Source organism: Peromyscus californicus, unplaced genomic scaffold (assembly GCF_007827085.1).
Source record: "Peromyscus californicus insignis strain IS unplaced genomic scaffold, ASM782708v3 Scaffold_14__1_contigs__length_90479793_seg_2, whole genome shotgun sequence".
NCBI lineage: Eukaryota > Metazoa > Chordata > Mammalia > Rodentia > Cricetidae > Peromyscus > Peromyscus californicus.
Genome location: NW_026294436.1, coordinates 50,844,297 through 50,872,182, shown reverse-complemented (window position 1 = coordinate 50,872,182; position 27,886 = coordinate 50,844,297). Strand labels below are relative to the sequence as shown.

The 27,886-nt window shown below is 43.0% G+C and overlaps 1 protein-coding gene across 1 annotated transcript in view; it reads right to left on the bottom strand.

Moving 5' to 3' along the window:
• Window positions 1-13,461, bottom strand: part of Adcy10 (adenylate cyclase 10) — a 70,016-nt gene extending 56,555 nt beyond the window's left edge. Inside the window, exons 1-7 of the mRNA XM_052737471.1 lie at window positions 13,231-13,461; window positions 12,484-12,588; window positions 10,100-10,138; window positions 9,765-9,908; window positions 5,580-5,785; window positions 3,454-3,550; window positions 791-879 (exon numbers count right to left, since the gene is read on the bottom strand). Of these exons, the coding sequence (XP_052593431.1) occupies window positions 791-879; window positions 3,454-3,550; window positions 5,580-5,785; window positions 9,765-9,908; window positions 10,100-10,138; window positions 12,484-12,588; window positions 13,231-13,378 (828 nt within the window). The 5' untranslated portion in view covers window positions 13,379-13,461. The remainder of the gene's footprint in view (window positions 1-790; window positions 880-3,453; window positions 3,551-5,579; window positions 5,786-9,764; window positions 9,909-10,099; window positions 10,139-12,483; window positions 12,589-13,230) is intronic.
• Between the last annotated feature and the right edge of the window lie 14,425 nt (window positions 13,462-27,886).

Sequence of the window (27,886 nt, the reverse complement as noted above, 5' to 3'; positions counted from 1 at the left end):
CCACTGCCTATCTCTTGAGTCTGGCCTAGCAGCTTTTCAATTATCAAGCGAAACCCTTTGGAATGTGTTAATTTAACAGATTCTGAAGCTCCTAGGCAACTCCAAAACTAAGAACAATATCAGAAAATATGAGACCTATGGCATTTTGCTATCATCTACCTACCTGATATTCCCACCAATGAATTTGAGAAGTATCTTGATTTTTGACTGTCTTTTGTATTATGCCCACAAAAGACTTTCCGTGTTGGAACATATTATTTGGGACAACCTGAATCTTGATAAGTTTTGGATCCCCAGTTATTGGCTATCCTTTGCCACAGATGTAATAAGCCAATCAAGCTGAATTAATAAATCCAGATTTAATCTGAGCAGAGCAAAGCACCTCCCGGGTGGCTCTTGGGAAGGCAGAGGAGAGAGGCCATGGCAGGTATGGCAGCCAGGTCTTAAGTAGCCTGTAGGCATGGTCTTGAGCAGCCCCAGGGAGGATCTGACTCTTGGCCGCCAATCCTAGGGGCGGGGTCTGGGGGGAGAGAGAGGTGGGGCTTCCACCTAATGATCCCAGATTCCTTGGGTGTATGGTGCCAGAAGGGCTTCCACCTAAACAAATCTGTGTCCCAGGGCCATTGTCACTTCTCTTTGAGGTAGGACCTATGTGTTGGGCCAACAAAAATATTTTTTTTATTTAGGAACCTTTTTTTTAACCAGATTCTGTGTTTTGTTTACTATTTTGTCTTTCTTGCCGTTGAGATTCCTGACACCTCAATTTGAATACACTGAATAATGAAAATACCTGCTTCAAAATGATTTCCATCACATACTTTTGTAGGGACAACTCGAGATCAGGATCAGACTCCAGCATGCAGGCGAGCCTTAGGAAGTCTAAGAGGGCAGAAGGAAAGGGAGGGCTCAGCAATGCTAGAGAGAGGAGTCTTCCTGTTCCCACTCCCTGGGGCAGTGTTCCTTATAGGAGACCCTGGGACATCAGGAGACCCTGGGACATGATGATCAAAAAGGGCCAAGGCAAGCCAGGCAGCGGTGGCACATGCCTTTAATCCCAGCACTAGGGAGGCAGAGGCAGGAGGATCTCTGAGTTCTAGGCCAGTCTGGTCTATTGAATGAGTTCCAGGTCAGGACAGCCAGGTCTGTACAGAGAAACCCTGTCTTGAAACATCTCCCCCATTACATACACACACACACACACACACACACACACACACACACACACACACACACACCAAAAAAAAAAGGGTCAAGGGAAATCCACTCCACAGAAGGGTTATTATAGGTTGTGGACTTCTCTAAATTCAGTTGAATGTGACTCAGTACCAGGATTGAACTAAAATGCTTCGTAACTTGGAACGATTCTTACTTGTAGATTTGACCTTGAATTTTGCACTGCAGGTTTCTTAGGTGCCTCACGGTAGTCACATGGAAGCTCGACACAAATGGTTTGGGAAGAACTGAATAGAACAGACTGGAAACCAAGGACAGCACTCAGGCTTCCTCCACATTTAAGGAAGGGGAGGAAACTGGCAAGAGACGCTGAAGATGGCTGGTTTGCGGGACAGAAGCAAGACTAAAACAGATATTGCAGAGCCCCAGGAAAACAGAGAACGTAACATCTATGGAATGATTAATCCAAGTCAAGTGTGGCACTTTTGCGTCTAGCCCTAGCACAAGAGAAACTGAGGCAGGAAGATCGCTTGGGCCTGAGCCAGAAAGTTCAAGGTCAACCTGGGCAACAAGAACCCATCTCAAAAACAAAGCAAAGCTGAACTAAACAACAGCAACAATGGAAAGCCATACTAGTGTGGCGGCATACCGCTTCCCTTTCTCCAGACCAGCAATCTAAGGACCTAGCCATCTTCCTGCCTTGGCCACTGCTTCCTGTTTACCATTTCCAAACACCAGTAGGACAAAATACAAAGCATTTTTTACTCCTGTTTGTCCTCAAACTTCTTTTAAGTTTCTATATATCCATTTGTGTTATATGTTTATCGGTTCTTGGATCCCTTCACTCATACAGTCACACATAATAAATGTGCCTTGCATATATATGCCTTGGAATATGTGTTGGTAATTGAAGGTGGAGGCAGGAGGATCAGCAGGTCAAGATCATTCTTTGATACATAGAGAGTTTGAGGCCAGACTGGGCTACTCGAGACTGTATCATGCTGTGGGATGTTCTGTATGGCAAATGTGTTGCTCTGATTGGTCAATAAATAAAACACTGATTGGCCAGTGGCCAGGCAGGAAGTATAGGCGGGACAAGGAGGAGAATAAAGCTGGGAAGTGGAAGGATGAGTGAGAGACACTGCCAGCTGCCACCAGGGCAAGCAGCATGTGAAGATGCCGGTAAGCCACGAGCCACGTGGCAAGGTATAGATTTATAGAAATGGATTAATTTAAGCTGTAAGAACAGTTTGCAAGAAGCCTGCCACGGCCATACAGTTTGCAACCAATATAAGTCTCTGTGTTTACTTGGTCGGGTCTGAGCGGCTGTGGGACTGGCAGGTGAGAGAGATTTGCCCTGACCGTGGGCCAGGCAGGAAAACTCTAGCTACAGTATCAGAAAACAAAACAGTAACAAAACCCACGGCATGTAGCTCAGCTCTTGTTCAGCACACACAAAGCCTTAGGCTTGATCCTTTACACATCTGCATGGGGAAATTAATCCAAAGTCAACCACCTAGGGAAGGCTGGGGCTGAAAGTATAGCTCGGGGGTAAGGTAGAACACAGGGCCCTGAGTTTCAACCAAAGCACTGAAAAGAAATTAACTAAAACTTCCAAATAACAATATCCAAAGCCTGGCCACCTAGGGCCAACCACCTAGGATGAAGCCTAGGAAAAGATCACCAGACTCTAGTCAATGGTATAGCTAGTAGATTTGACACGTTCTCAGACACGGGGAAGAAGGAAGAAACGGGATGTCGGGGAAATGAGACAAGTTTAGCACAAGAAGTTTAGCACAGGAGGATTAAGAGTTCAAGGTCAGTTTAGGGTACATAATGAGACCCTGCCTCCCCTCAAAATAAATTTAAAAATTAAAAATAAACTTAAAACAGAAGCCAGAAGAATAGGTAAGCACTCACCCTGAGGCATATGCAATGCCTATTTATTGATAAATGAAATGAGAGCATGCAAGAACAAATAAATATATGACATAAATAGATATAGAGAAAATTGGGAGCTGTGTGAGGGTAAATTGGAGTCAAAGATGCTTCGCATTTTATCTTGTTAATGTTTGGAAGAAGATAGATGGGAATCAGTGCCCAGGAGAGGAAGATGACTAGGTGGTCAGAATTGCTGCTCTGGAGAATGGGAAGTCCATCTCATTTGTCAAGGTCAAGGGCCAGAGCTATGTTAAGAGTGCATCTACTTATCACTGAACCACTGACATTGGCTTAAGTCCCTACTGACCACTACAGAGGCAAAGGGTCTATGCTACTTACTTTTGTGGTCACCGGAAGGATAATAATCCATGAAGGCCATACACTTGTTGAAAAACTCGTCAAAGTTAAAAGTTGGGGGTGGTTTTAAGAAGCTAACCTGGATAAAACAACAGTAAAATTCCAGTTATTCTAAGGGCTGTGTGACCTTGGGAATGTCATTTCGCAGAACAGTATGCTTTTGAATGTCTAGGACCCAACACACAGTGACTGGCACATTTAAGGATGTTCAGAATTGTTTTGTTTGAGACAGGGTCTCACCTCTGTGGCTCAGAAGGAATGATGTGCCATGAGCTGGCCCTTGAATTTCTGGTTATTCTTATGTCTTGGTTTCTCAGGTGCTAGAATTACAGGTATGAGCTACAAAGCCCCACTCAGTTATTGTTATCATTATCATTACTACTACTACTACTACTACTACTACTACTACTACTACTACTACTACTACTGCCACCACCACTACTAATGGTGGTGGTAGTATTTTTCAGACAGGGGATTGTTTGAGACAGGATCTCACTATGTAGTCCTGGATGACCTAGAATTCAGTACATAGACCACGCTGGCCTGAAACTCACAAAGATCTGCTCATCTCTGCTTGCTGAGTGCTGGGATTAAAGGCAAGTACCATCTTACCATGCCCAGTAAGGGCACCTCACCAGGCCCAAACAGGGGATTGAACCCAGGCCCTTGCACTCCACCACTGTGCTACATCCATGTCTTGTTTACTTGTTTGGTATTGTTTCAGATAAGGTCTTGCTCACTAGCTCAAGCTAGTCGCAGATTCGAAAGGCTAGGTTCTCCAATGCTAGGGCTACAGGATGTGTCTCAGGTCTGGCCAGCGGTTGTAAACTGTAATTTTGAAAGGAGGCAGGTTGCAGCTGCCAGTAGTGCAGGCCTGTAATCCCAGCTACTTGGGAAGCTGAGGCAGGAAGATCAAACATCTAAAGGTTTCTGGTGCTAAGAAGGACATTCAAGGATAACCTGGTCTACTTAGTGAGACTCTGCCTCAAAAAAGAAAATACAAAAAAATGCTTGGGGCTGTAACTCAGTAAGATAGGGTGCTTGACTGGCATGTGTGTGGTTCTGTCCTTCAGTACTACCCAAAAAATTCTGTTGCCATTTTAAAGGCTTATGGGCATAGCTCACACTGAACATATGCTTAAGCCCCTAAGTCCTAGATTCGATTTTTAGCTCAAAAAGAAGAGAACGGAAGAAAGTTTAAATTTTTTTTCCAATTACTTTTTTAAGACCTTAAGGGTCCAGTATATACACACAACAGGCAGCCCTTCTATGTTTTCCCACCCAAAGGATCTTCCTTCTTCGCGATCTCTTTCTGAACATTTTAATTCAACTAAAACCCGAGGAAACCATATGCTTTCTTTCTCCCCCTCTCCTTCCTCTCCTCTCCTTCCTCTACCTCTTCTTTTCTTTCTGCAGTATGATACAGAGTGGGAGATTATTATCCACTGAAGTGTGGGTATGAGGGAAAGAGAGGCACTTAGAGCAAAGACAGTACACACCCAAAACAGGGGTGCAGACTTCCCAGGAGAGATTCTCACCCCATGCTTTTTTTCTTATAAGTCTTGAAAACAAAGAGTGTCAACGCTTAAAAAGGTCTCAGGAAAATGGGAACTCTGAGACCGGCATATCCTTGAGTCTCTGGTATTCCTGCCTCCCAAAATGCAGAAATGAAGTCCCAAAGTATGAAGGCACCAGGCAAAAACAGATGGGGGTATCTCTGGCAAATGGCTGACAGTCCACCAGGGTTAGGAGGTCATTGGGTAGAGAAAATAAGCACTAGCATTCCCGGGATCCACATTGCAATCCCAGCAGCCAGGAGGTAGAGACGGGAGGATCAGCCGTTTAAAGGCCGTATTTAGCTATATAATGACTTGGAGGTTAGCCTGGGCTATGAACACAGACAAATGAGGATCAGACCTTACAACAACTCCCGGCTGCCCCTGGGTCACTCCATGGCTTCATTTACTCTAGAGGTGGGGGTGGGGGGTGGGGCCATTTCTTTCTTGAGCTCAGCAGCCTTGGCTCCTCCCACGAGACATGTCCTTATGCTCACCCAGACTGGGTGGAGTCAGCCTGCTGGTGGACTCTGGCAGCAACCACACACTCACCTTAACTGCTCTCTGATCGGGAATCCTCTCAATTTCAATCATGTTCCGGTCACAGAGCTGCCAGCAGTTTGGTGACAGAATAACGTCGTTCATCTGGGCCATGTTCTGCGCAAGGCGCACATCATCTACCGCCTGGCCAGTCACCAGAAAGTAGTTGCGTGTGTCATCCCCGAAGACCAACATGGTGATGTGGCCCGCAGCCAGTCCTGGAGAAGGCAAGCAATGGGTTTGCACAACAAATTCTGGGTTATTTCCCAGAAGCACTGATCTTGGAAAAATCAGAATCCTGCTGTGAACTACACAACCTCTTAGCAAAATCTCATTTTTTAAAATTTTACATAGAAATCAGAGTGCCTCTTCACTCCTAATTTCCATCTTTTGGTGGCACTTTTTTTTTTTTTTTTTTTAAGCGGGGATTTGGGTTTCGAGACAGGTTTTCTCTGTGTAGCCATGGCTGTCCTGGAACTCACTCTGCAGACCAGGCTGGCCTCCAACTCAGAGATTTACTTGCCTCTGCCTCTCAAGTACTGGAATTAAAGGCCTACACCACCAGGCCCAGATTGATGACACTCTTCTTAAAGGGTTCTATCACTCCCCAAAGTTATTTAACATTTTCTTCAATTTATACTTAAGGCAACAGAAAACGATGTTGATTATTGAGGCTTCAACTGAAAACAAACCCTAGTTCTGTCTCTTTTCAGGCCATAACTGAAGGCTGAAGAAAAAGAAAAAGGTATTTGAAAGCCAGATGACCCGCCCCAACAATGGCTTCTCTAATTCTTTTCTCTCTTTTTGAGATAGGATCTCACTATGGAGACCAGGCTGTCCTCGACCTCATTGAGATCCGTCTGCCTTCTGAGTGCTGGGATGAAAGGCATGCACTCCCATACCTCCTCTAATTGTTTTCAAGTTGAGAAGTGAAGGTTTTTGTAACTGAATAATAGAACCTAGATGCTGTAAAGGATGGCATGAATATAAATATATAAATATGTATATGTATACACACACATACACTATATATGCCAGAGTGCTCTTAAATTACTGTAATTAATGTAATCAAAGTTTGTTTTCCATCTTTGCTCTTTGTGGTGATTCTGTTTGTGACTGTAGCTTCAGCTGGACCTCGAACTTCCAGCAATCCTCCAGCCTCACCCTCCCAAGTGCTGAGATTATAGGAGCCACTCCACACCCAGCAGGCTGTGCTGACTGGCTGATGCTCATTTCCCTGGTGCGATCTATAGGCATTTTGTTTTTCCATCTGACACAGGCTACTGGCTAGCCTGGCTTACCAGAGGAAAAGACCAAAGATGGCAAAGCATACCTCTCTGCGAGCCCCTCACAATGCGCAAGGGTCTGGGTTACTATCATTCTTTTTTTTTTTTTTTTTTTTGAGACAAGGTTTCATGTAGCTCAGGCTAGCCTCCACTTCAATATGTAGCAGAGACTGACCTGGAACTCCTCATCCTTCTTCTTTCGCCGCACCCCCCCCTCCAAGTGCTGGGATGACAGACATGTGCCACCATGCCCCATCTGGGTTGTTTCCATTCTATTTATACCACATTAGGTATTCTACCACCTTCTAGTATACCACATTAGCCTCTGAGTGAACTTGGAAAAAAATGTCCTGAGGTATTCACCGGAGAAGACTGCTTGGACACGAGTTTAAGCCAATAGAAAGTTTTATTAGCTGGCCAGCACTGTGTGCTCCAGAACCCAGGGTAGCCCCGAGCCTTTCTCAGGGTAAGCTTTTAGGCACAAAAACCATGTTCTGGATTGACATACTTCAGTTAATAAGAACAGTTAGCCAGAAGCAGAACTACAGAAGCCAAAAAGCAAGGTTAGTACATTCAGAGACTTTCACAGAACTCTATGGATGTTGATGGATTAGGCCTTTGCTTTAGTTTTGGCAGGTGGTGCTGTCTGTGTGCTGAGTTTTACAGCCTGAATGGCACTTCCATCATGGAGTCAGTTGTTCTAAGGTCTCAGGGCCTTCTAAGGTCTGGGGCCCTGTTACAAAAAACACATTGAGTACTGTAACGGCTGAACTTTTAAAGGATATATTTTGAAAAATTTAAAATAAGCATAAAAAGATAAGTCATCTAAGACAACAGCTAATTAAAGAGAAATAATCAATTGGATAACCTGTTATGGTGATGATCCTATTAGTTCTGACATTATTTCTTTTTAAATTTATTGTGTGTGTGTGTGTGTGTGTGTGTGTGTGTGTGTGTGTGTGTGTGTAGAGAGAGAGAGAGAGAGAGAGAGAGAGAGAGAGAGAGAGAGAGAGAGAGATCTTGCCATGTACAGAGGACAACTTTGCAGAGTTTATTCTCCTGCTTCTATGCACCAGCAAGAGTCTTGCTACCCACCCAGCCATCTTGCTGGTCCCAACATTCAAGATTTCTAAGACTCTTAAGTTTTCGTTACCAATGGCACCATCCACAGCTCTAGCTGTTACTCATCATCCACACATCTCAGAATCTCAGTCCTCATGGATACCATGTTCCCTAAATCCTGGTGCCATGATTAAATGAAAATCACATAAAGCATGTAAAGTCTTTGTGAAGTATGAAACTGCATGTGGTTGTATTAGAAGAATGTCCTCAACAAGCCCAGTATAAACACTGAGCTCTGCTGCAGGCATAACTTGTTAAGCTCTGTTTAGCATTCCTTTTAACAAGAAGATTATTTTATTCAAGTGTTTTGCCTACATGTGTGTAAGTATACTGTGTGCACGCATGGTGCTGCTGGAGGTCAGAAGGGGGAATTAGATTCCCTGGAAATGGAGTTATACATGGCTGTGAGGTGCGATGTGGGTTTGGGAACTGAACCTGGGTCCTCTGCAAGAGTCTCCAATGCTCTTAACCGATGAGCCACTTCTCCAGCATTGCTGAATTTATGTAATGACAAACTACTCTATTGTTTTTAATGCTACACAAGCTTGACAAGCAGCAAGATATAACAATGATATCAATTCCTTTATTCATGCAAACCTTATGTGGCTCACATTGTCCGTAAACTGTATACACAGCTGAGGACAATCTCCTCACTGATACAAGATCTCATGTAGTCCAGGATGGTCTTGAACTTGTTAAATAGTCAAGGATAACTTTGAACTTCTTGTCCTCCTGCTTCTACCACCCAAAATCTAGGATTAAAGGCATGCACCATCACACCTGGTTTGTGATACACCAAGAATAGAACTCAGGACATTGTACATTGTACTCTTGCAACTGAACTACACCCCTGGTTATCTTACACTTCTCATCCTCCTGCCTCCACTTTCTGAGTGCTAAGAATTGCCAGTATACCTACTTTATGTGGTTCTTGGGACCCAGGGCATCTTGCAGGCTAAGCAAACACTCTACTAATTGAGTTATATTTCCAAGCCAGAAAGTATTCATGTCTTGAGACAAGGTTCCCTATATAGCCTAGGCTGGCCTCAAACTCACAATCGTTTCCTGTATGTCTTGAGTGATAAGACTATAGGCATGTGCCACCACATCTAGTCTACTTTACTCTTATAAGAGCCTACTATATAGATATCATATCATCTCAAATTCTCTTAAATGGTTAGTGAGTGAGCAAAAGTTTGTACTTTGGTCAGCCTGGTAACAACTTCAAAGCACAATGGTAGGACCAAGCTAGCATGTTCTAGGAGCGAAGGACCAGATTTCAACTGCTGTAGCATCTGTTCTTTCTCCAAGGCTTACTTATCTTTTGTTAGCTTATTTTTTGAGGTTGTTTTGTTATGTCACCCAGGCCGGTCTCAAACTCTCACCTATCCTCCTGCCTCAGCCTCCTGAGTGTTGGGATTACAAGTATACACCCGTGTGGGAGACCTGCTCCCATTTTTAACCCAGGGTAGTCTTGAGGAGGGAGAAGTGAGAAATATTTAGATAGAAGTATAGAGGGGAGAAAGAGCTAGAAACACAGGATAGCTTGGGAGGGCCCGAATCCCTATCCGCCGGCCCCTCCTCCCTCTTCTAAAGGGCTATTTATAGGAGTGTCAAGGGGTGGAGCAAAGACTGCCCCCTAGTTCAGCCAGCTGTAGACCCTTCCAATCACGTGGTAACCATGCACATGGTCAAGCAATCTTCTAATGCAGCCCTGCTGGGTAAAGCAAGCTCCGATCTCACTAGGAAACCTTTGTGGGTTTCCACACACCCGATTCCAGGTACTTACCTATCTTGACCCGGATATCCAGGCCTTCTTCAACCTCCTTGGCCTCAAACAAGCCGTGGATCTCCAGGCTGCACTTTATCACCACTGTGATGATGTTTTTCAGCTGCTTCCGTTCCACTTTCCACAGGGCCAGCAGTGCGTCACCTTGGAGAGAGACACTCTAGGGGCTTTAGTCCTAACCTGGAGGTCAGTGCATTTTGCATGAACATTACACAAGCTTCAAACATTTTTCAACCCATTCCCTGGCCACGGCTCCCTGAGGTACCTTCCTTTTTAACAGGGCAGGCACCTCAGTTCTTCTTTCCTACCCTTCCCGTCTCAGTCGGCTTCCGTACCTGCAAATTTTAGGATGTCTCCTCCAAAAATCAGCACTTCTAAAAAAAGAAAAGACAGAAGAAACATCAAACTGATTCTTTAGTATTACTCGTTAGTGAAATAGAAGTGGTTTGTGAACATGGTTGCACATGCCTGTCATCCTAGCACTTGGGAGGCTGAGGCAGAAGGATACGGTGAGTTTGAGCTCAGATGGGGCGACATAGCTAGACCTTAGACCCTGCCTCAGAGGCAGCTAGCTAGCTAGACCGGAAGAAAAGTAGAAACAGGGTAGTGAGAATGCAGTTCAGAGAATACACTTCTATCAAACACGACATCTCACGACTTCCATGCAGGCCTGCCTCCTCAGCTGCAGGACAGTGAGTCCCGCAACCAACCTGTGTCTGTGCTCTAGAAAACCAAAACCAAAACCAGGAACAGGAGGGCAGAGTTCCCCCACAAGACCAAAGAATACTTGCCCTCCTCCCAGTGTAGAAGAATACTGCCGGCCAGCCTTTACGGGAGCACAGGCCTGTCAGTGAAGGACGAGACTCCAGGAGAACAGGAGATAAGGAAATGGCTCTATTGGTTGCCATTTGTTTTAGCAATTTAGACTATGAATGTAAGTGGAGATTTGTGTTTGCTGGTTTGGTCTTAGTGTTGGGGAGGAACACAGGGCATGTTAGGCAAGATAGGCCTTAAAGGACCCCCCACCTCACGCACACACACTCACACACCTGCCCCTGCACACCTCTTAGTTTGAACAATATCCCACAAAATTCTGAGTGCCTGCTGTGCCAAGTGGGATACAAAGACAAATTAGATGCCCTTTCTGTGATTTGTTTTCGAATTTTCTTTGTGTGTGTGTGTGTGTGTGTGTGTGTGTGTGTGTGTGTGTGTGTGTGTATGAGTGCATTCATGTGAGTACCTACAGAGGCCAGTAGAAATCACTGGATCCCCTGGAATTGGAGTTATGAGCGGTTGTGAGCTGCCCAATGTGGGTGCTGGGAATTGAATCTTCTATAAGAGCAGCAAGCACTTTTAACAGCTAAGCCCTCCCCAGTCCTTCATTTTATTTGTGATTGGGTCTCACTGTGCAACACAGGCTCACCTAAACCTCACTATGTAGCCTAGACTGGATTGGAACACATAACCAACCATTCTCCAGACTCAGCCTCCCAAGTGCTAGGATTGCAGAGGTGAGCCACCACCTGATCTCCTCTCTCTCCTCTCAGGGCCTCAAGCATGTGTTCATGCTGGAAAAGTACTCTACCAGTGAGTTTTTGGGGGTTTTGAGGCAAGTCTCATAACAGGCTAGCTGGAAGTCACTGTTTTCTCAGGTAGCCTCACATTTATCTTCCTTCTACCTCTGTTTTCCCAAGTCTTGGAGTTACAGGTTTTGTTTCTACTTTTAGGGAGCATTAGCCTGGGGCTAAAGAGATGTCTCAGTGGTTAAGAGCTCTGACTGCTTTTCCAGAGGACCAGGTTTGATTCCCACATGGCAGCTCACAAGCATCTGTAACTCTAGTTCCAGGGAATCTGACACCTTCTTTTGGCCTCTGCAGGTACCAGGCATGCATGTGGCTCACAGATGCAGACACAACACCTATACACAAAATAATAACTTTTAAAAAGAACATTAGCCTAGATACAGTGGCTCATTCCTATAATCTCAGTATTGGGATGCCGAGGCAAGAGGATTGACTGCCTTGAGTTCAAGGTCTTATCTGTATAAAAAGTTCCAGGCCAGCCTTGGCCATAGACTCAAGTCTTTAACATAAAACATACTTTCTCTCATGTAGTCTTATTAGTGAGGCTGATCGCATTCATTTAGTTGTATTATAGCATATTAAGAGTACTGATGACTGCCCCGGTTTGTCTTTTCTTGCTGTGATAAACACCCTGACTAAAAGGACTGTGAGAGGAAAGGGTTTTAGTTTCTACCTTATAGTTCATCATGAAGGAAAGTCAGGGCAAGAGCTCAAGTAGGAACATGGAGGCAGGAATTGAAATGGAAACCTTGGAGGAGTCTTGCTTATTGGCTTGTTCCCATGGCTCACCCAGATTGCCTTTTTTTTATACAACCCAGGATCACCTGCTCAGGGGTAGCAGCACCCACAGTGGGCAGGGAACTCCCACATCAATTATCAATCAAGAAAATGTCCCACAGACTCGTCAACAGGCCAATCTGAGGGAGGCATTTTCTCAATCGAAGTTACTTCTCTGCTGTTGACTCCAGCTTGTGTCAAGTTGACAAGACAAGACAAAACACTACTAACCAGGAGGATGGCATATATATTTCCTGGACACAAATATGCAGAATTCTAAGTCACTGTACTCTACTCTTCAAATACCGGCAAAGCGACGATTTGAAATACTCTCCAGCGAAGCCCACGAGAACACTTACTCTCCACTATAGCACTTATGTAGTAGTTGAGGATCTCCACCAGCTGCTCGGCCCCTCGGTCCATGTACATGGCTGTGCTGAACTTCTCAGTCATTGCAGTAAAACCTGTAAGAAACTGCAGTTGGCTTCCTGGGAGTCAAGCAGAGCCAGCAGAGGACTCCACTGGCCCGAAAGGGGCCCCACTAAAAGTGGCTGCGCTTCAGATGACCTTTGTGTGTCTGATCAGGCATTAGCCATGCTGCACTTAATAGGCTTGCGATCAGGAGAAGTCATCTTTTCTTTCTAGGTTCCTAGTGTATACAGTGATAATGGCATCTTGTTGGAAATGCAAGATTTTGTTCCATGGTTTGGAGGCCACACATTTTTCAAATTCTGAAGAGCCATGTTTTAGTATGAGGATGTGAAACATAGTAGATCATCTCCTGAATTTGTCAGTTCGCCAGGGAGGTGTGTGGGAATGGGGGACACGTGGCTGTGGAGTTGCGGCAGGAACTCTGGAGTCAGAAGTCCCAGATGGGGAACTTGAATGTCTTAAAGACATGCCTGTGACTGAAAGCTGGGGGAAGGGAAGATGAGAGACACCTGGATCAGGGGTCATTCTCTTTCCCGTATTGCACAGTGAGACTAGCTGCTGTAACAGCCTAGGGGTTTGAAAATGGTGTCCCCACTGCAATCACAACCTGCATGTGACTTCTGATGCGAGCATGCGGCTCAGCCGCATTAAGCAAGCATCCCTTTTGCACTTACCTGAAATATCAACAAACATCAGAACTCCATCAAAACATTTCACTGACGGCCGCTCCGGAGAGAAATCTCCATAGACAATGAGGTCTGGTAGGTGAGCTGCTATTTTGACGATGGCCCGGTCTTGTAACTCTGCCCTTCGAGCATTCATGTTCGAGGATAATGGTCAGGATTTTTCAGCGCCAGGAAGCTGTCCCCAAGTAAGTCTTCTAGAAACAAAAGTTGGAAAAGGAGGAAATCTAACGTGCACTTCGTTCTCTTTCCTATTTCGTTCTCTCCAGTGGCTTTTGTTCCACGCTGTGGATGGTTTACTTAAATGACTGAGTCACGGCAATGCCAGAGGCGGTGACACTCCCAAAAGGATCACTTCTCTCTCTCTTCCCCACCCCTTTCTTTTTGGGAGACGAGGCCTCACTACATGGACCTCATGGGCCAGCGACTCACTATGAAGACCAGGATGGTCTCTAACTTGTAGAGATCTGCTTGCCTCTGCCTGGAGGATCACTTTTTTATACAGAAGGAAAACCACCACAGACTAGACTGCCAACCCAAGCCTGAACAGCTATTACAAAAACGAGCGCACTCTGGAGGGCAGCGATGGGCCCATCCAGTTCCATGAAGGGGTAAGCTCCACTGGTGTGTGTGTACCAGGCTTTTTCTTTTTGGGGCTACCAACCAGCTCCCAAATCATGTCCCAGAGACTTATTATCAGTTTTGAATGCTTGGCCTAGCTTAGGCACATTTCTGGCTAGCTCTTTTAACTTAAATTAACCCGTTTCTCTTTATCTACCCTTTGCCTCAGGGTTTATTACCTCTCTTCTGTTTATCTCACTTTCACTGCTTCTCTATGTCTGTCTGGCTGGCTGCCTGGCTTCTTGCCCCGGGCATGCCCCTCGTTCTCTCCTCCTTTTTCTCTTGTTCTTCCTTTTCCAGTCTAGAACTTCTCCTATTTATCCTCTCTGCCGGCCAGCCCCGCCTATCCTTTCTCCTGCCTAGCTATTGGCCGTTCGGCTCTTTGTTAGACCAATCATGTGCTTTAGGCAGGCAAGGTGAAACAAATGCAACACATCTACACATAGTTAAACAAATGCAGCAAACACAAAAGTAACACACCTTTACACCGTTAAAGGAACATTCTGCAGGATAAACAAATGTAACTCATCTTTGCCCAGTTAAATAATATTTTACAACAGTGTGGAGGACAGTAGCACTGTTCAGTCTAGGCAGACTCCACTTCCTTTTGTCTCTTTATCCTTCATTAGGGTATTAGGTTATTATCTATAGGCAAGAGGTTAAGTAAATTAAGGTATGATAAACGGAGAGTGAGAGAACTCAGAAGGGTGGGTGTGGGCACGCAAGTGACAGTTGGAAGGCTGAAGGCCTTGAAGCTGTAAGTGGGAGGATATGTTGACATTCCCTTTTACTGCTAGTTGGCTCTAAGAAAGTTAGTATTGACTAAGACCTTCCTTTAGGTGTGGACATCAAATGCTCAAACTCAAGTGAGGTTAAAAGAAAAAAAATCTCTGGCTGAGTGTGGTGGACTATGCCTGTAATCCCAGCACTTGGAGTAGTAGTGACAGAGGCAGGAGGATCACCATGAGTTTCCTGACAGCCTGGGCTACAGAGTGAGACCCTGTCTCAAACAAACAAACAAACAAACAAACAAACAAACAAACAGAGTTCCCATCTCCAGCAAGGATTCCTTGGGAACCCACCTGCCACACAGGGCAGGGAAGCAGGTAGGCTAACTTCAAGTCTTCACCTCTCACTCCTCTCCTCCAAATCTAAAACCTCAGTCTCACCCCTGCCCCTCCCACTGGGCACTAGACCACCTGCTTTGGTCTCCCCTCCCTCTCTGCCCCCATCTCCAGTGGATCACATGGATTTTCTCCACTAACCTTCCTTCCCCCCAACTCATCCCCTACCCCAGCCCCCATCTCCGGCAGGATTGATTTCCTAAGAACTCTCAGGTGAAGCCTGCCAGAGAAGCAGGCAGGTCAATGAAGCAGGTAGGCAAATTTCAGACCTTATAACACTCCCCGCTTTTCTCCAAATCCAATCCCCTAGTCTCATCACCAGCTCTTCAACAGACCACCCGCTGTGGCCTCTCCTCACTCTCTGCCCCCATTCCCAGGGGACTAAGCAAATCCTCCTAGAACACCCTGCTTCCCTCCTTTCTGTGGACCCTCAGCCATTCTAGCCCATCCCCATTCCTAAGTAACGGCTCCCAATATCTAGAAACACAATGTACCAGGGACCCCCAATGACTACACCTATCAGGACCCCAGAAGACTTTTCTACCAGGCAATACACATCTACCACACTCTCCTAAGAACCAGAGAAGGAAACAGAAACCAAGGGACAAAATACCTACCCAAAAAAGACCAGACCAGATATCAGCACCTAGAATTACAATCTTCCCAGTAACAGTTAGGACAGTATGTCTCCGCTAGAACTGAGCAGCCCTACCAGAGGCCTTGAATATTCCAACATAGCAGAAAGCACGAGGAAAAGGCCTTAAAACAGTTTTTATGAATATGATAGCAGTCCTTAAAGAGGAAATAAATAAATCCACGAAATAAATCTGTGAAAACACAAACAAGCAGTAGAAGGAAATGAATAAAACAGTTCAAGACCTGAAAGTGGAAACAGAATCAATAAAGAAAATCCAAACTGAGAGAAATCTGGGAATAAAAAACTTGAACAGGAACCTCAGAGGCAGGCCTCTATAGTGATAATGTGTCCCCCAATATATTGTGCACCCTAATAAACTTATCTGGGGTCAGAAAACAGAACAGCCAGTAGATAGACATAGAGGCCAGAAAATGGTGGCACACACACCTTTAATCCTATTACTTGGGAGGCAGAGATCCATCTGGATCTCTGTGAGTTCAAGGCCATACTAGAAACAGCCAGGTATGATAACACACATCTTTAATCCCAGGAAGTGATGGCAGGAAGCAGAAAGGTATATAAGGTGTGAGGACCAGGAACTAGAGGCTTTTAAGTTTTTAGGCTTTTTAGCAGTAGTTCAGCTGACATCCATTCGGATGAGGACTCAGAGGCTTCCAGTTTGAGGAAACAGGATCGGCTGAGAAGTTGTCGAGGTGAGGTTGGCTGTAGCTTGTTCTGCTTCTCTGATCTTTCAGAATTCACCCCAATTGAGCATTGAGGTTTTTTGTTGTCTTTTTTTTTTTTTATTAATAAGACCATTTAAGATTCACGCTACAGGCCTCACTAACTGAATACAATAGATGGAATAGAGAATCTCAGGCACTGAATACAAGATTGAAGGAATAGATAACTCATTCAAAGAAAATGTTAAATCTAACAAACCCTAGACACAAAATATCCAGGGAATCTGCAACACTGTGAAAAGGCCAAACCTTTGAATAACTGGAATAGAGGAGGAGAAGAAACCCAGGTCAAAGGCACAGAAAATATGGAAGGAGGTGCCTATCAAGTATAAGAAGCACGCAGAACACCAAATAGACTGGACCAGAAAAGAAATTCTACTTGGCATATAATTGTCAAAATACTACATGAACAGAACAAAGAACGGATATTAAAAGCTTCAAGGAAGAAAGACCAGGTAACATAGAAACACATAAAACTTTTAGAATAACACTGACCTCTCAATTGATGCTCTAAAAGCCAGAAGGGCCTGGACAGATGTGCTGAGACTCTAAGAGATCCAAGATGCCAGCCCAGACTACTCAGCAAAACTTTCAGTCACCATAGATGGAGAAAAAACACATTCCATGATAAAACTAAATTTAAGCAATATCTATCCACAAATTCTGCCTTTAGAAGACACTAGAAGGAAAATTTCAACCTAAAGAAGCTAATCACACCCAAGAAAACAAGGAATTAAAATTCTGTACCAGCAAACCAAAGGTTGGGGCAGCGGCGGTGGGGGGGGGGGGAGCACCACAAGAACAAAGTAACAGGAATCAACAAATCAGCAAACTCTGCTCATCAAGATCCCCCAGCATCAATGGTCTCAGTTCCCCAATAAAAAGACATAGACCAACAGAATGGATGTGAAAACAGGATCCATCCTTCTGCTGCATTTGAGAACCACACCTTACCAGGCAGTGGTGGTACACCCCTTAAATCCCAGCACCTGGGAGGCAGAGGTAAGCAGATCTCTGTGAGTTCAAGGTCAGCCTGATCTACTGAAAGAGTTCCAGAACAGCCAGGACAACACAGAGAGACCCTGTCTCGAACCTCCCTCCCCCCACCAAAAAAAAAAAAAAAAAGAAGAAGAAGAAAAGAAACACACCTTAACATTGGGATAGATATCACCTCAGGGTAAAAGGATGGAAAAAAAGAATCCAAGTAAACATAGCTAAGTAGCAAGCTAATGTAGCCATTTCAATATCTGACAAAATAGATTTCAAATCAAAACTAATCAGAAGGAATAGGAAAGGACACTACACACTCATCAAAGGAAAAATCCACCAGTAGGACATTGCAATTCCTAACATCTATGCACCAAACACAAGGGCACCCAAGTTCACAAAAGAAACACTACTATAGCCTAGATCACATATTGATCCTCACACACTGATAGTGGGTGACTTCAATACCCTGTCTTGCAAATAGACGGGTCATCCAGACAAAAACTGAACAGAAATACTGGAGCTAACTGTCATCATAAACCAAATGGCCTAACAGCTTTTTACATCCAAATTATTATTTTATCCAAATACAAAAGAATATACCTTCTTCTCAGCACCTCATGAAACTTTCTCCAAAATTGACCACATACCCAAACACCAAAAAAGACTCAGTAAATACAAGAAAATTTTAATAACCCCCTACATCCTATCTGACCACCACAAATTAAAGCTGGATATCAACAGAAAGCTTACAAATTCATAGAAACTGAACAGCTCACTACTGAATGAAAAATGGGTCAAGACAGAAATAGAAAACCTTCTAAAACTGAATGAAAATGAAAACACAAGGTACCCAAACTTATGGAACACAGTAAGGATGGTTCTGAGAAGCAAGGTCATAGCACTAAGTGTCTACATAAAGAAATTGAGGACTTCTCGTACTAGTAATTTAATAGAACACCTGAAAGATCTAGAACAAAAAGGAGTAGACAGCAAGAAACAATCACACTCAGGGCTTAAATCAATAAAATAGAAACAAACAAATAATACAAAGAATCTATAAAACAAAGAACAGAATCTTTGAGAAAATCAATAAGCCTGAGAAACCCTTAGCCAAATTAACTAAAAGGTAGAGAGAGAAGATCCACATTAACAAAATTAGAGACGAAAGGGGGACATAACAACAGACACTAGGGAAATCCAGAGAATCACAAGGACGTGCTTTAAAAACCTGTACTCCACCAAAATCCTTGAAAACCTGAAAGAAATGGATACATTTCTCAACATGTGCTAACTATCAAAATTAAATTAAGGTCAGATAACCAGTTTAAACAGATCTATAAGCCCTAGTGAAATAGAATCAATAATCAAGTCTACCAACTGAAAAAAGCCCAGGGTTAGATGATTTTAGCACAGAAGTCTACCAGACTTTAAGGGAAGAGTTAATACCAATACTCCTCAAATTATTATACAAAATAGAAACAAGGAATATTGTCCAATTTTTTTTTATGAGGCCACACTGATATCTAAACCACATAAAGACCCAACAAGGAAGGAGAATTACAGGCCAAATTCCCTTATGAATACAGATGCAAATATTCTCAATAAAATACTTGCAAACTGAATCCAAGAACACATCAAAAGATCATTCACCATGATGAAGTAGGCTTCATCCCAAAGATGCAGGGATGGCTCAATATACATAAATTGATAAATGTAATCCATCATATAAACAACCTGAAAGACAAAAACTGCATAATCAACTCATTAGATGCAGAAAAGGACTTCCTTTGGCAAAATCCAACACCCCTTCATGATCAAGGTCCTGGAGGGATTAGTGATACAAGAGACATACCTCAACATAGTAAAGGCAATTTATAGCAAGCCCATAGCCAACATCAACTTAAATGGAGAGACTCAAAGCAATTCTACTAAAATCAGGAACAAGACAAGGTTGTTCACTCTCTCCATAACTATTCAATATAGTACTTGAAGTCTTAGCTAGAGCAATAAGATAAATGAAGGAGATCAAGGGGATACAAATTAGAAAAGAAGAAGTCAAAGTATTGCTATTTGCAAATGCCATGAGAGTATACATAAGTGACCCTAAAAATTCTACCAGGGAACTCCTACAGCTGATAAACTGTTTCAGCAAAGTACAAAACAGGATACAAAATTAATTCACAAAAATCCGTTAGCCTTCCTATGTACAAATGAGAAATGGACTGAGAAAGAAAACAGGGCAACAACACCCTTCACAATAGCCTCAAAAAATATATTGGGGTAACACTATTCAAGCAAGTGAAAGACTTGCATAATAAAAACTTAAAGACTTTGAAGAAGATATCAGAGATGAAAAGATCTCTCATGCTCATGAATCAGTAGTAAAATAGTAAAATGGCCATCCTCATAAAAGCAATCAACAGATACAATGCCATCAAAATTCCAACACAATTCTTCACAGATCATGAAAGGATAATTTTCAGCTTCATATGGAAACACACACACACACACAACTATAACAAAACAATAACAAAAGCAAACAGGGTAGCTAAAACAATCCTGAATAATAAAAGAACTGCTAGAGGTCCCCCAATCCCCAAACTCAAATTGTACTACAGAGCTATAGTAATAAAAACAGCATGGTACTGGCACAAAAACAGACACCTTGATCAATGACATCAAACTGAAGACCCAGACAAAAATCCACCTACCTGGCTGGGCGGTGGTGGAGCACACCTTTAATCCCAGCACTCGGGAAGCAGAGGCAGGCAGATCTCTGTGAATTTGAGGGCAGCCTGAGCTACAGAGTGAGTTCCAGGACAGGCACAAAGCTACAAAGAGAAACCCTGTTTTGAAACAAACAAACAAAAAATCCACACACCTATAAGCACCTGAGTTTTTTTTTTTATTAAAAAGCCAGAAATACACACTAGAAAAAAGACAGCATCTTCAACAAATGGAGCTGGTCAAACTGGATGTCGACATGTAGAAGAATGTAAACAGATCCATACTTTTCACCATGCACAAAACACAACTCCAAATGTGTCAAAGAATCAACATAAGACCAGATACACTGACTCTGATAGAAGAGAAACTAAGGAATAGCCTTGAACTCATTGGCACAGTAAAAGACTTTTTAAACAGAACACTGTTAACACAGACACTAAAATCAATAATAAATAGGACCTCATGAAACTGAAAAGGTTCTGCATGTCGATGTACAGTATTATTTGCACAAAGCAGCAGCCTACAGAATGGGAAAAGATTTTACCGACTACACATTCAATAGAGGGCTAATATCCAAAATATATAAAAAAAATTTTAAAAAATTGGGTATCACAAAAACAAATAACCCAATTAAAAAATGGGCTACAGATCTAAACTAAATTCTCAAAAAAGGAAACTCAAATGGCTGAGAAGCACCTAAAGAAATCCTTAGCCATCAGGGAAATGCAAATCAAAACTACATTGAGATTTCATCTTACACCAGTCAGAAGGGCCAAGGTCAATAAAACAAATGACAGCTCATGCTAGTGAGGATATGGAGTAAGGGGAACACTCATCCACTGCTGGTGGCAGTGCACACTTATATACAGCCACTATGGAAATAGTAGGTTAGTCCACATGCCCAGCAATAGATGGGCAACAGAAAATGAAATCAAGAGCATCTTTGGAGGTTCCTTGTCTCATAATGCCATGTCAAGGTTTTTGTTTTGTTTTGATTTAATTTAAATTTCTTATTTTTATTTTTACCCTTATTTTATTCTATTTATTCTTTTATTTGGTTTTTCAAGATAGGGTTTCTCTGTGTAGTCTGGCTGTCCTGGAACTTACTCTATAGACCAGGCTGGCCTTGTACTCAGAGATCCACCAGCCTCCGCTGGGATCAAAGGTATGTGCCACTACCACCTAGCTATCATATTTTATTATATATTATATATAATATGTACTAATATTTATATATGAAACATATACTACAATATACATTTTATTACATATATTCACTATATATATATTTTACCCTACAGAAATTGCATATATATATTATGGCTTCTGGTTTTGTGTTTTTATGGGCTTCCTGAATGTGTCTTCTCATCTATATCTATTTCTTGTGCTTTTTCTTTGGCTCTTTTCTGTTTTGTTTGTTTCTTCTGTTTCTTTGTCCTTTTCCAATTTGTTTGTTTTTGTTTTAGATGTCAGTTTCTTTTCTAAGGAGAGACAGAAAGGGGGTGGATCAGGATGGGAGGGGAGGCAGGTGTGCGAGGAAGTGGGAGGAGGGGTGGGAGGGGAAACCATAACTAGAACATATTATGTGTGTGTGTGTGGGGAGTCTATTTCAATCAAAGAAAAACAAACAACAACAATAAAACCCCAACAACACAAAAACTCACAAACTCAAAGAAAAACAAAACAAAAAGAAGAAAGAAATACAAAAAGGAAAAGGAAATCCCCTCTGCTGGTCTGGGCAGTGCTGGCCTCTCAGAGTCTTCAGAACAAGCCTCATTCCTGGAATAGGTGGCACAGGACAGACTAGGAAACAGAGCTGCTTTTTTTTGGGTTGGTTCCTGGTCAGCAGGAAGGAACTGTGTGATAATTTCAACCAGAAACTGCCCTACCAGAAAAGTAGGGCAATCACATATGTTTCTTAATATTTTTTAAGAGGTGAGGAAAGGGCTGGAGAGATGGCTCAGAGGTTAAGAGCACTGACTGCTCTTCCAAAGGTCCTGAGTTCAATTCCCAGCAACCATAGGGTGGCTCACAACCATCTGTAATGAGATCTGGTGCCCTCTTCTGGCCTGCAGGCATGTAGGTAGAATACTGTATACATAAATAAATATTAAAAAAAAAAAAAGAGGTGAGGAAAAATTATCCTATTTGACAAACAGACTTTAAAATGCATAGGGACTTCTAAAATGAATATTTCCATGTCAGATAGTAGAGGTGCTTTAAAAATAAAACATATATATAATAAAACATATATATATATAAAACAAAACAAATAGAACAGTGACTTAGGGAAGATGCTAGAGCTAAGAAGACCTCAAGGTATATAAACTGAGATGTGACTGCTCCATTATATGATTAAGTGGAAGTCCTTGTTGTAGATATGTAGAGAGAACAGGCAGAGGCATCTGGAAGAGTCCAGAACAGGAAGAGAAAAAAGGTAGATTGAGCATGGCCAGCCCATGTGAGAGAGAGAGATAAATAGATAGATAGATAGATAGATAGATAGATAGATAGATAGATAGATAGATAGATAGAGACTGAGACACAGAGAGACAGAGACAGAGAGACAGAGACACACAGAGAGAAACAGAGAGAGATAGAGAGACAGAGACAGACTGAGAAAGACAGAGACACAGAGAGAGATAAAGATAGATAGATAGATAGAGACACACAGAGAGAGAGAGAGAGAGAGAGAGAGAGAGAGAGAGAGAGAGAGAGAGAGAGAGAGAAGCATGGGAGATCAAAGAGAGGGGGAACAGAGACAGTGGAAGACAAAGAGAGAGTATTGAAAAGTGCAGGGTTATAAGGAAAATGAGTAGCTGCGGGGAGAAGCCTATGAGCTGGAGGGAGTTTAGGATAGGGGAGGAAGTGAGAAGGGCCAGGATGTTAGCATGGACTTTGAAAAGTGTAACTGATACTTGAGATACTGAGGGAGTCTAGAGGTCAGCGTTCATTTTGTTATGCTAATGGGCCCTTATCACTTCTGTCAGTGATAAGGGCAATGACTTCTTTTGGTAGTGGGGAATGGGCTTCACAAGTTCTATCTAACCACTAGAAATCCTCCTATAGTCCAGGACTGTCTTTTGGAGTTTGGGAAAATGGAGTTTCCTTTGGACCTGAGTCAGGGGACATGAAAATGATCTACCTGTGACAGCTGTTGAATACCGGGATTACTTGGGCTGATCTGATGGACTAGGCAGGTGTCTCCTCCCTCACTGCTCCACTCAAGTCCCTTCCAAAGCTCCAGGTTAGGTTGTAAAAGGACCAAGCAGATGCCACAACAGGTTGCTCAGTCTTCTCTCAGAGATCAGGCCTCAATTTCAGTTTCCTGAAACCGAGCAAGCAGTTTCTGAGAGGGCCATGAACAAAAGACAATTAATCGCCGGGCAGTGGTGGCGCATGCCTTTAATCCCAGCACTCGGGAGGCAGAACCAGGCAGATTTCTGGGAGTTCGAGGCCAGCCTGGGCTACCAAGTGAGTTCCAGGAAAGGCGCAAAGCTACACAGAGAAACCTTGTCTTGAAACCCCCCCCCCCCCAAAAAGACAATTAATCACTGATGCCCCAGCTAGCAGGGACAGGGAGATAGGACAACCAAGCCCCTACAGTCAATACATGCTAGGCCAGCCAGCCTCCACAGCAGCTCAAGGACAAAGCCTGGGACTTGTCCAGGCCTGCCCCAAAGTGGAAAACTGTAACCCCCAATTAACCCTAGCCAATTAAAAGTTACTAACATGATTGCCACTTGCATAAACAATCCTGAGTCTGTTCCTATGTAGTCTGTAGACCCCAAGCCCCACCACCACTTGCTTTATCCCCTCTAAAAATCCTTCCCCACTGCTACTCAGGGTCTGTCCTGCTCTGCTGCTGCATCAGATGGATGGAGAGACCTGAGTTAACTCATAACAGTAAAAAGACTCTTTACTTTTGCATCACATTTGGTCTCTTGGTGGTCTTTGGGGGACTCTGGGTACAACAGTTGGTGGAAGAGGACCATCAGTCTTCAGTCAAGGATATAAGAGTAGCCACACTCCTCTGCCAGAACCTTCAAATAAGCTCTTGAGAAGGCCTTCAAGCATGTGGTATTTGCCTATAATTCCAGCATTTGGGAGGCAGAGGCAGGAGGATCAGAAGTATCAAGGCAAACTTCAGCTACATTGCAAGTTCAAAGCTAGTTAGTCTGAGCTACACGAGACCATGTCTCAAAAACAAGCAAGCAAGCAAGCAAACCCAACTTTAGCAAATATTGCTAAGGAAAAAAATAAGTAAATAAAAAGGAGATCAAGTATCCACTCTTATAAATACATTCAATTAACTAGTCAGCCCAGACAATGTACATTCACAAATCTAAGAAGTGACAAATAATATCGGTAATCTCAACTAGCAGAGAATAATAAAGGGGCGAAAAAACTACAGATGAGCACCTCCTAAATTCCTTTTCTTTCTTTTTTTTAAAAAAGACACTTTATTTATTGAAAGGGATGGTGTGAATGCCTACATGATCGATTTGGCAAGAATGTGGAGGTCAGAGGACAGTTTTTGGGAGTCAGTTCCCTAAGACTAGGTGTGTTAGCTCCAGGAATGGAACTCATCTCATAAGTCTTGCTGATAAGAGCCTTTACCTACAAAACTGTCTAACTTCCTTTTCCCTTGTTAAGTATTTATTTTATTATATGTTTGAATATTTTTCCTGCACTTATGTATGTGCCCCACATGCATGCCTGGTGCCCAAGGAGGTCAGAAGAAGGTAGTAGATCTCCTGGTACTAGAGTTACAGATGGTTATGAGTTGTCACGTGGGTACTGAGAATCAAATACCAGTTCTCTGAAAGAGCAGCATAGGCTCTTAACTGCTAAGCCATCTGTCTGGCCCCTTGAGAGCTTTAAAAAGCAGCTGTGGGACTGGCGGGTGACAGAGATTTATCCTGACTGTGGGCAAGGCAGGAAAACTCTAGTTACAGTTCTGCATAAGCAAGACTGAAGATTATGGGGGGCATGAGGAGAAAAAGGAATGCTGTCATTTTTTCTTCTTCAGTGGAAAGATCTGCTTTCTCAAGAGCTGTGGTTTTAAACAGCATGGTTGGTCTAACCTGGATGCTCTGGTGGACTCCAGAGATGCAGAGATGAGGGAGAACTGAAATAAAGTGAGCAACACTTAGAATGACATCATTCTTTCCCCCTCTCTCCTGACCAGCTAACTATTCCAACTTTGTTCTCATTGGCTGCTGCTTGGAAAACTGCTGATTTGGAAAATAAAAATCTAGGAAAGGGATGGAGAGATGGCTCAGTGGTTAAGAGCACTTGCTGAGAAATCATGAAGACCACCGTTCAGATCCTAGCACCCACATAATCCAGGAGTCCAGCACATGCCTGTAAACCCAGCTCTAAGTGGAAGGAGATAGGAGGATTGCTGGGGCTTGCTGGCTTCTAATCTAGGTGAGAAAACATGAACCACAGGTTCAGGGAGAAATCTTGTCTCAAAAGAATAGGCAGAGTGATAGAAGATATGTGATGTCCCCTTCTGGCTTCTGCTCTCACACAGAAAAAAAAACACAAGCATGTGTACATAGACTCATAAACACATGTATACACACACACACACACACACACACACACACACACACACACACACAAATAAAAAAATCTTTAGAAATATATAGAATGACCTATAAATTAAAATTTAATTTTATACAAATAAGGAATGATTTGTTTAGTCTTAGTATGCTTTGAACATTGATATGAACCCCTCCAACCTTGCTAATATTATATTCTTATATTCACATTATAGACACTTTTGTGTAAGTTTCAGTACTGCATAGGAAGTACATTAGATTTATTTTTGTTTTTCCAGAAGGATCAACTAGGTCCAGTGACTGGCAATTATGGGGAGGCAAAGATAAACAATGTAAAGATGAATATTCCATCTAGGAAGTTTTAGAAGTATTGGATAACTATCTGCCTGTGAGAAGGTACTTAATAGTCTCTCTCTTATTTTTTGAATTTTAAAAAAATATTTATTTATTATGTATACAGTGTTCTGCCTGCACGTGTGCCTCCAGGCCAGAAGAGGGCATCAGATCTCATTATAGATGGTTGTGAGCCACCATGTGGTTGCTGGGAACTGAACTCAGGACCTCTGGAAGAGCAGGCAGTGCTCTTAACCTCTGATCCATCTCTTTAGCCCCTGATTTTTAAATTTTTGAGACCAGAGTTTCTTTATGTAGTTCTGGAACTTACTATGTAGACCAGGCTGCCCTTGAACTCACAGAGTCGCCTGACTCTGTGCTGGCATTAAAGGCTTGTCCTACCACTCCTGGCCACTTAATGCTCTCTTAAAAGACGTTATTTTTAAGTCTCAGAGAATTTTATACAGTGTACTTTTAAAGTTTTTTTAATTTAAATTTATGCGCGCGCGTGCGTGTGTGTGTGTGTGTGTGTGTGTGTGTGTGTGTGTGTGTGTGTGTGTGTGTATGTGGCTGTTTATATGTCACATGTATTATGGTTACCATGCAGCCTAGAAGATTGTGTCAGATCCTGTGGAGCTGGAGTTGCAGGCAGCTGGGAACTGGGAACTGAACCTTGGTCATCGAGAAGGGTAGCAAGCATTCTTGTTTTTGTTGTTGTTTTGTTTATTTTGGAGACAGAATTTCTCTGTGTAACAGTCCTAGCTGTCCTGGAACTCACTTTGTAGACCAGGCTGGCCTCAAACTCACAGAGATCTGCCTGCCTCTGCCTCCCGAGTGCTGGGAGTAACAAGCATTCTTAACCACTGAGCCATCTCTCCAGCTACAAAAAAAAAAAATGTATTTTGACCATATTGAACCAACATTCCAATCTCCTGCACTTAATTTCTTTTTATTTACTAGAAACATAGACTAAGAGGCTGGGGAGATGGCACAAGCATGGAGACCCGGGTTCGGATCCCTAAAAAACATAAAAGTGGTGTGAGCACTGGGTATGTGGCGCATCCTCAAGCTCACTGGCCTGTCAGTCTGCCAAATCAATCATCTTGTGAGTGATCGTGCCCTGACAATAAAGACTGAGACTCATCAAGAAAGGATATCTGGCGTCAGCCTCTGGCCTCCACATACATACATCCACACCAAGTACACTACCTCCCCCCCCACATACAAACATGCTAAGATTCTATTGTTCTAAATAATGTGATTTGAGGACTTGGCACAGTTTTCTGTTATAATTACTAAACAAGAAAAGCAGATACATTTTGAGATTAAAAAGAAGAAATGAAAGTGAAACCGGATTTATTATTGTGTATATGAGATAGGCACAATGGACTCACGTAGCACAGGCCAGTCTCAGACTTCATCTGTAGTTGAGGCTGGTCTTGATCTCCTGCTCCTCCTGCCTCCACTTCCCAAATGCTAGGGATCACAGGAGGGCGCCAACACGCATGGAAGATAATTTGTTCATGAGCTTAAAAGGCAAGGATATCTAAACTGAATAGCTGGGAGTTTTTCTTAGGAATCTTCCTAAGAATAAAATAGAAATTTTCCATTTCAGAAGCATCTTTCTGCTGTAAGTTTTGCAGCATTAGTAAATGACAGTGGCAGAGATATTCACTCTTCATAGACACACCCACACTGTCATAGTAATTTATGAATTTACTGGTTGCCTTGGAACTCACTGTATAGACCAGGCTGGCCTTGAACTCAGAGGTCTACCTGCTTCTTCCTCTCAAGCACTGGAATTTGTGTTGCCAGGCAGTGGTGGTTCCTTTGATCCCAACACTCAGGAGGCAGAGGCAGGTAGATTTCTGAGCTCAAGGCCAGCCTGGTCTACAGAGCAAG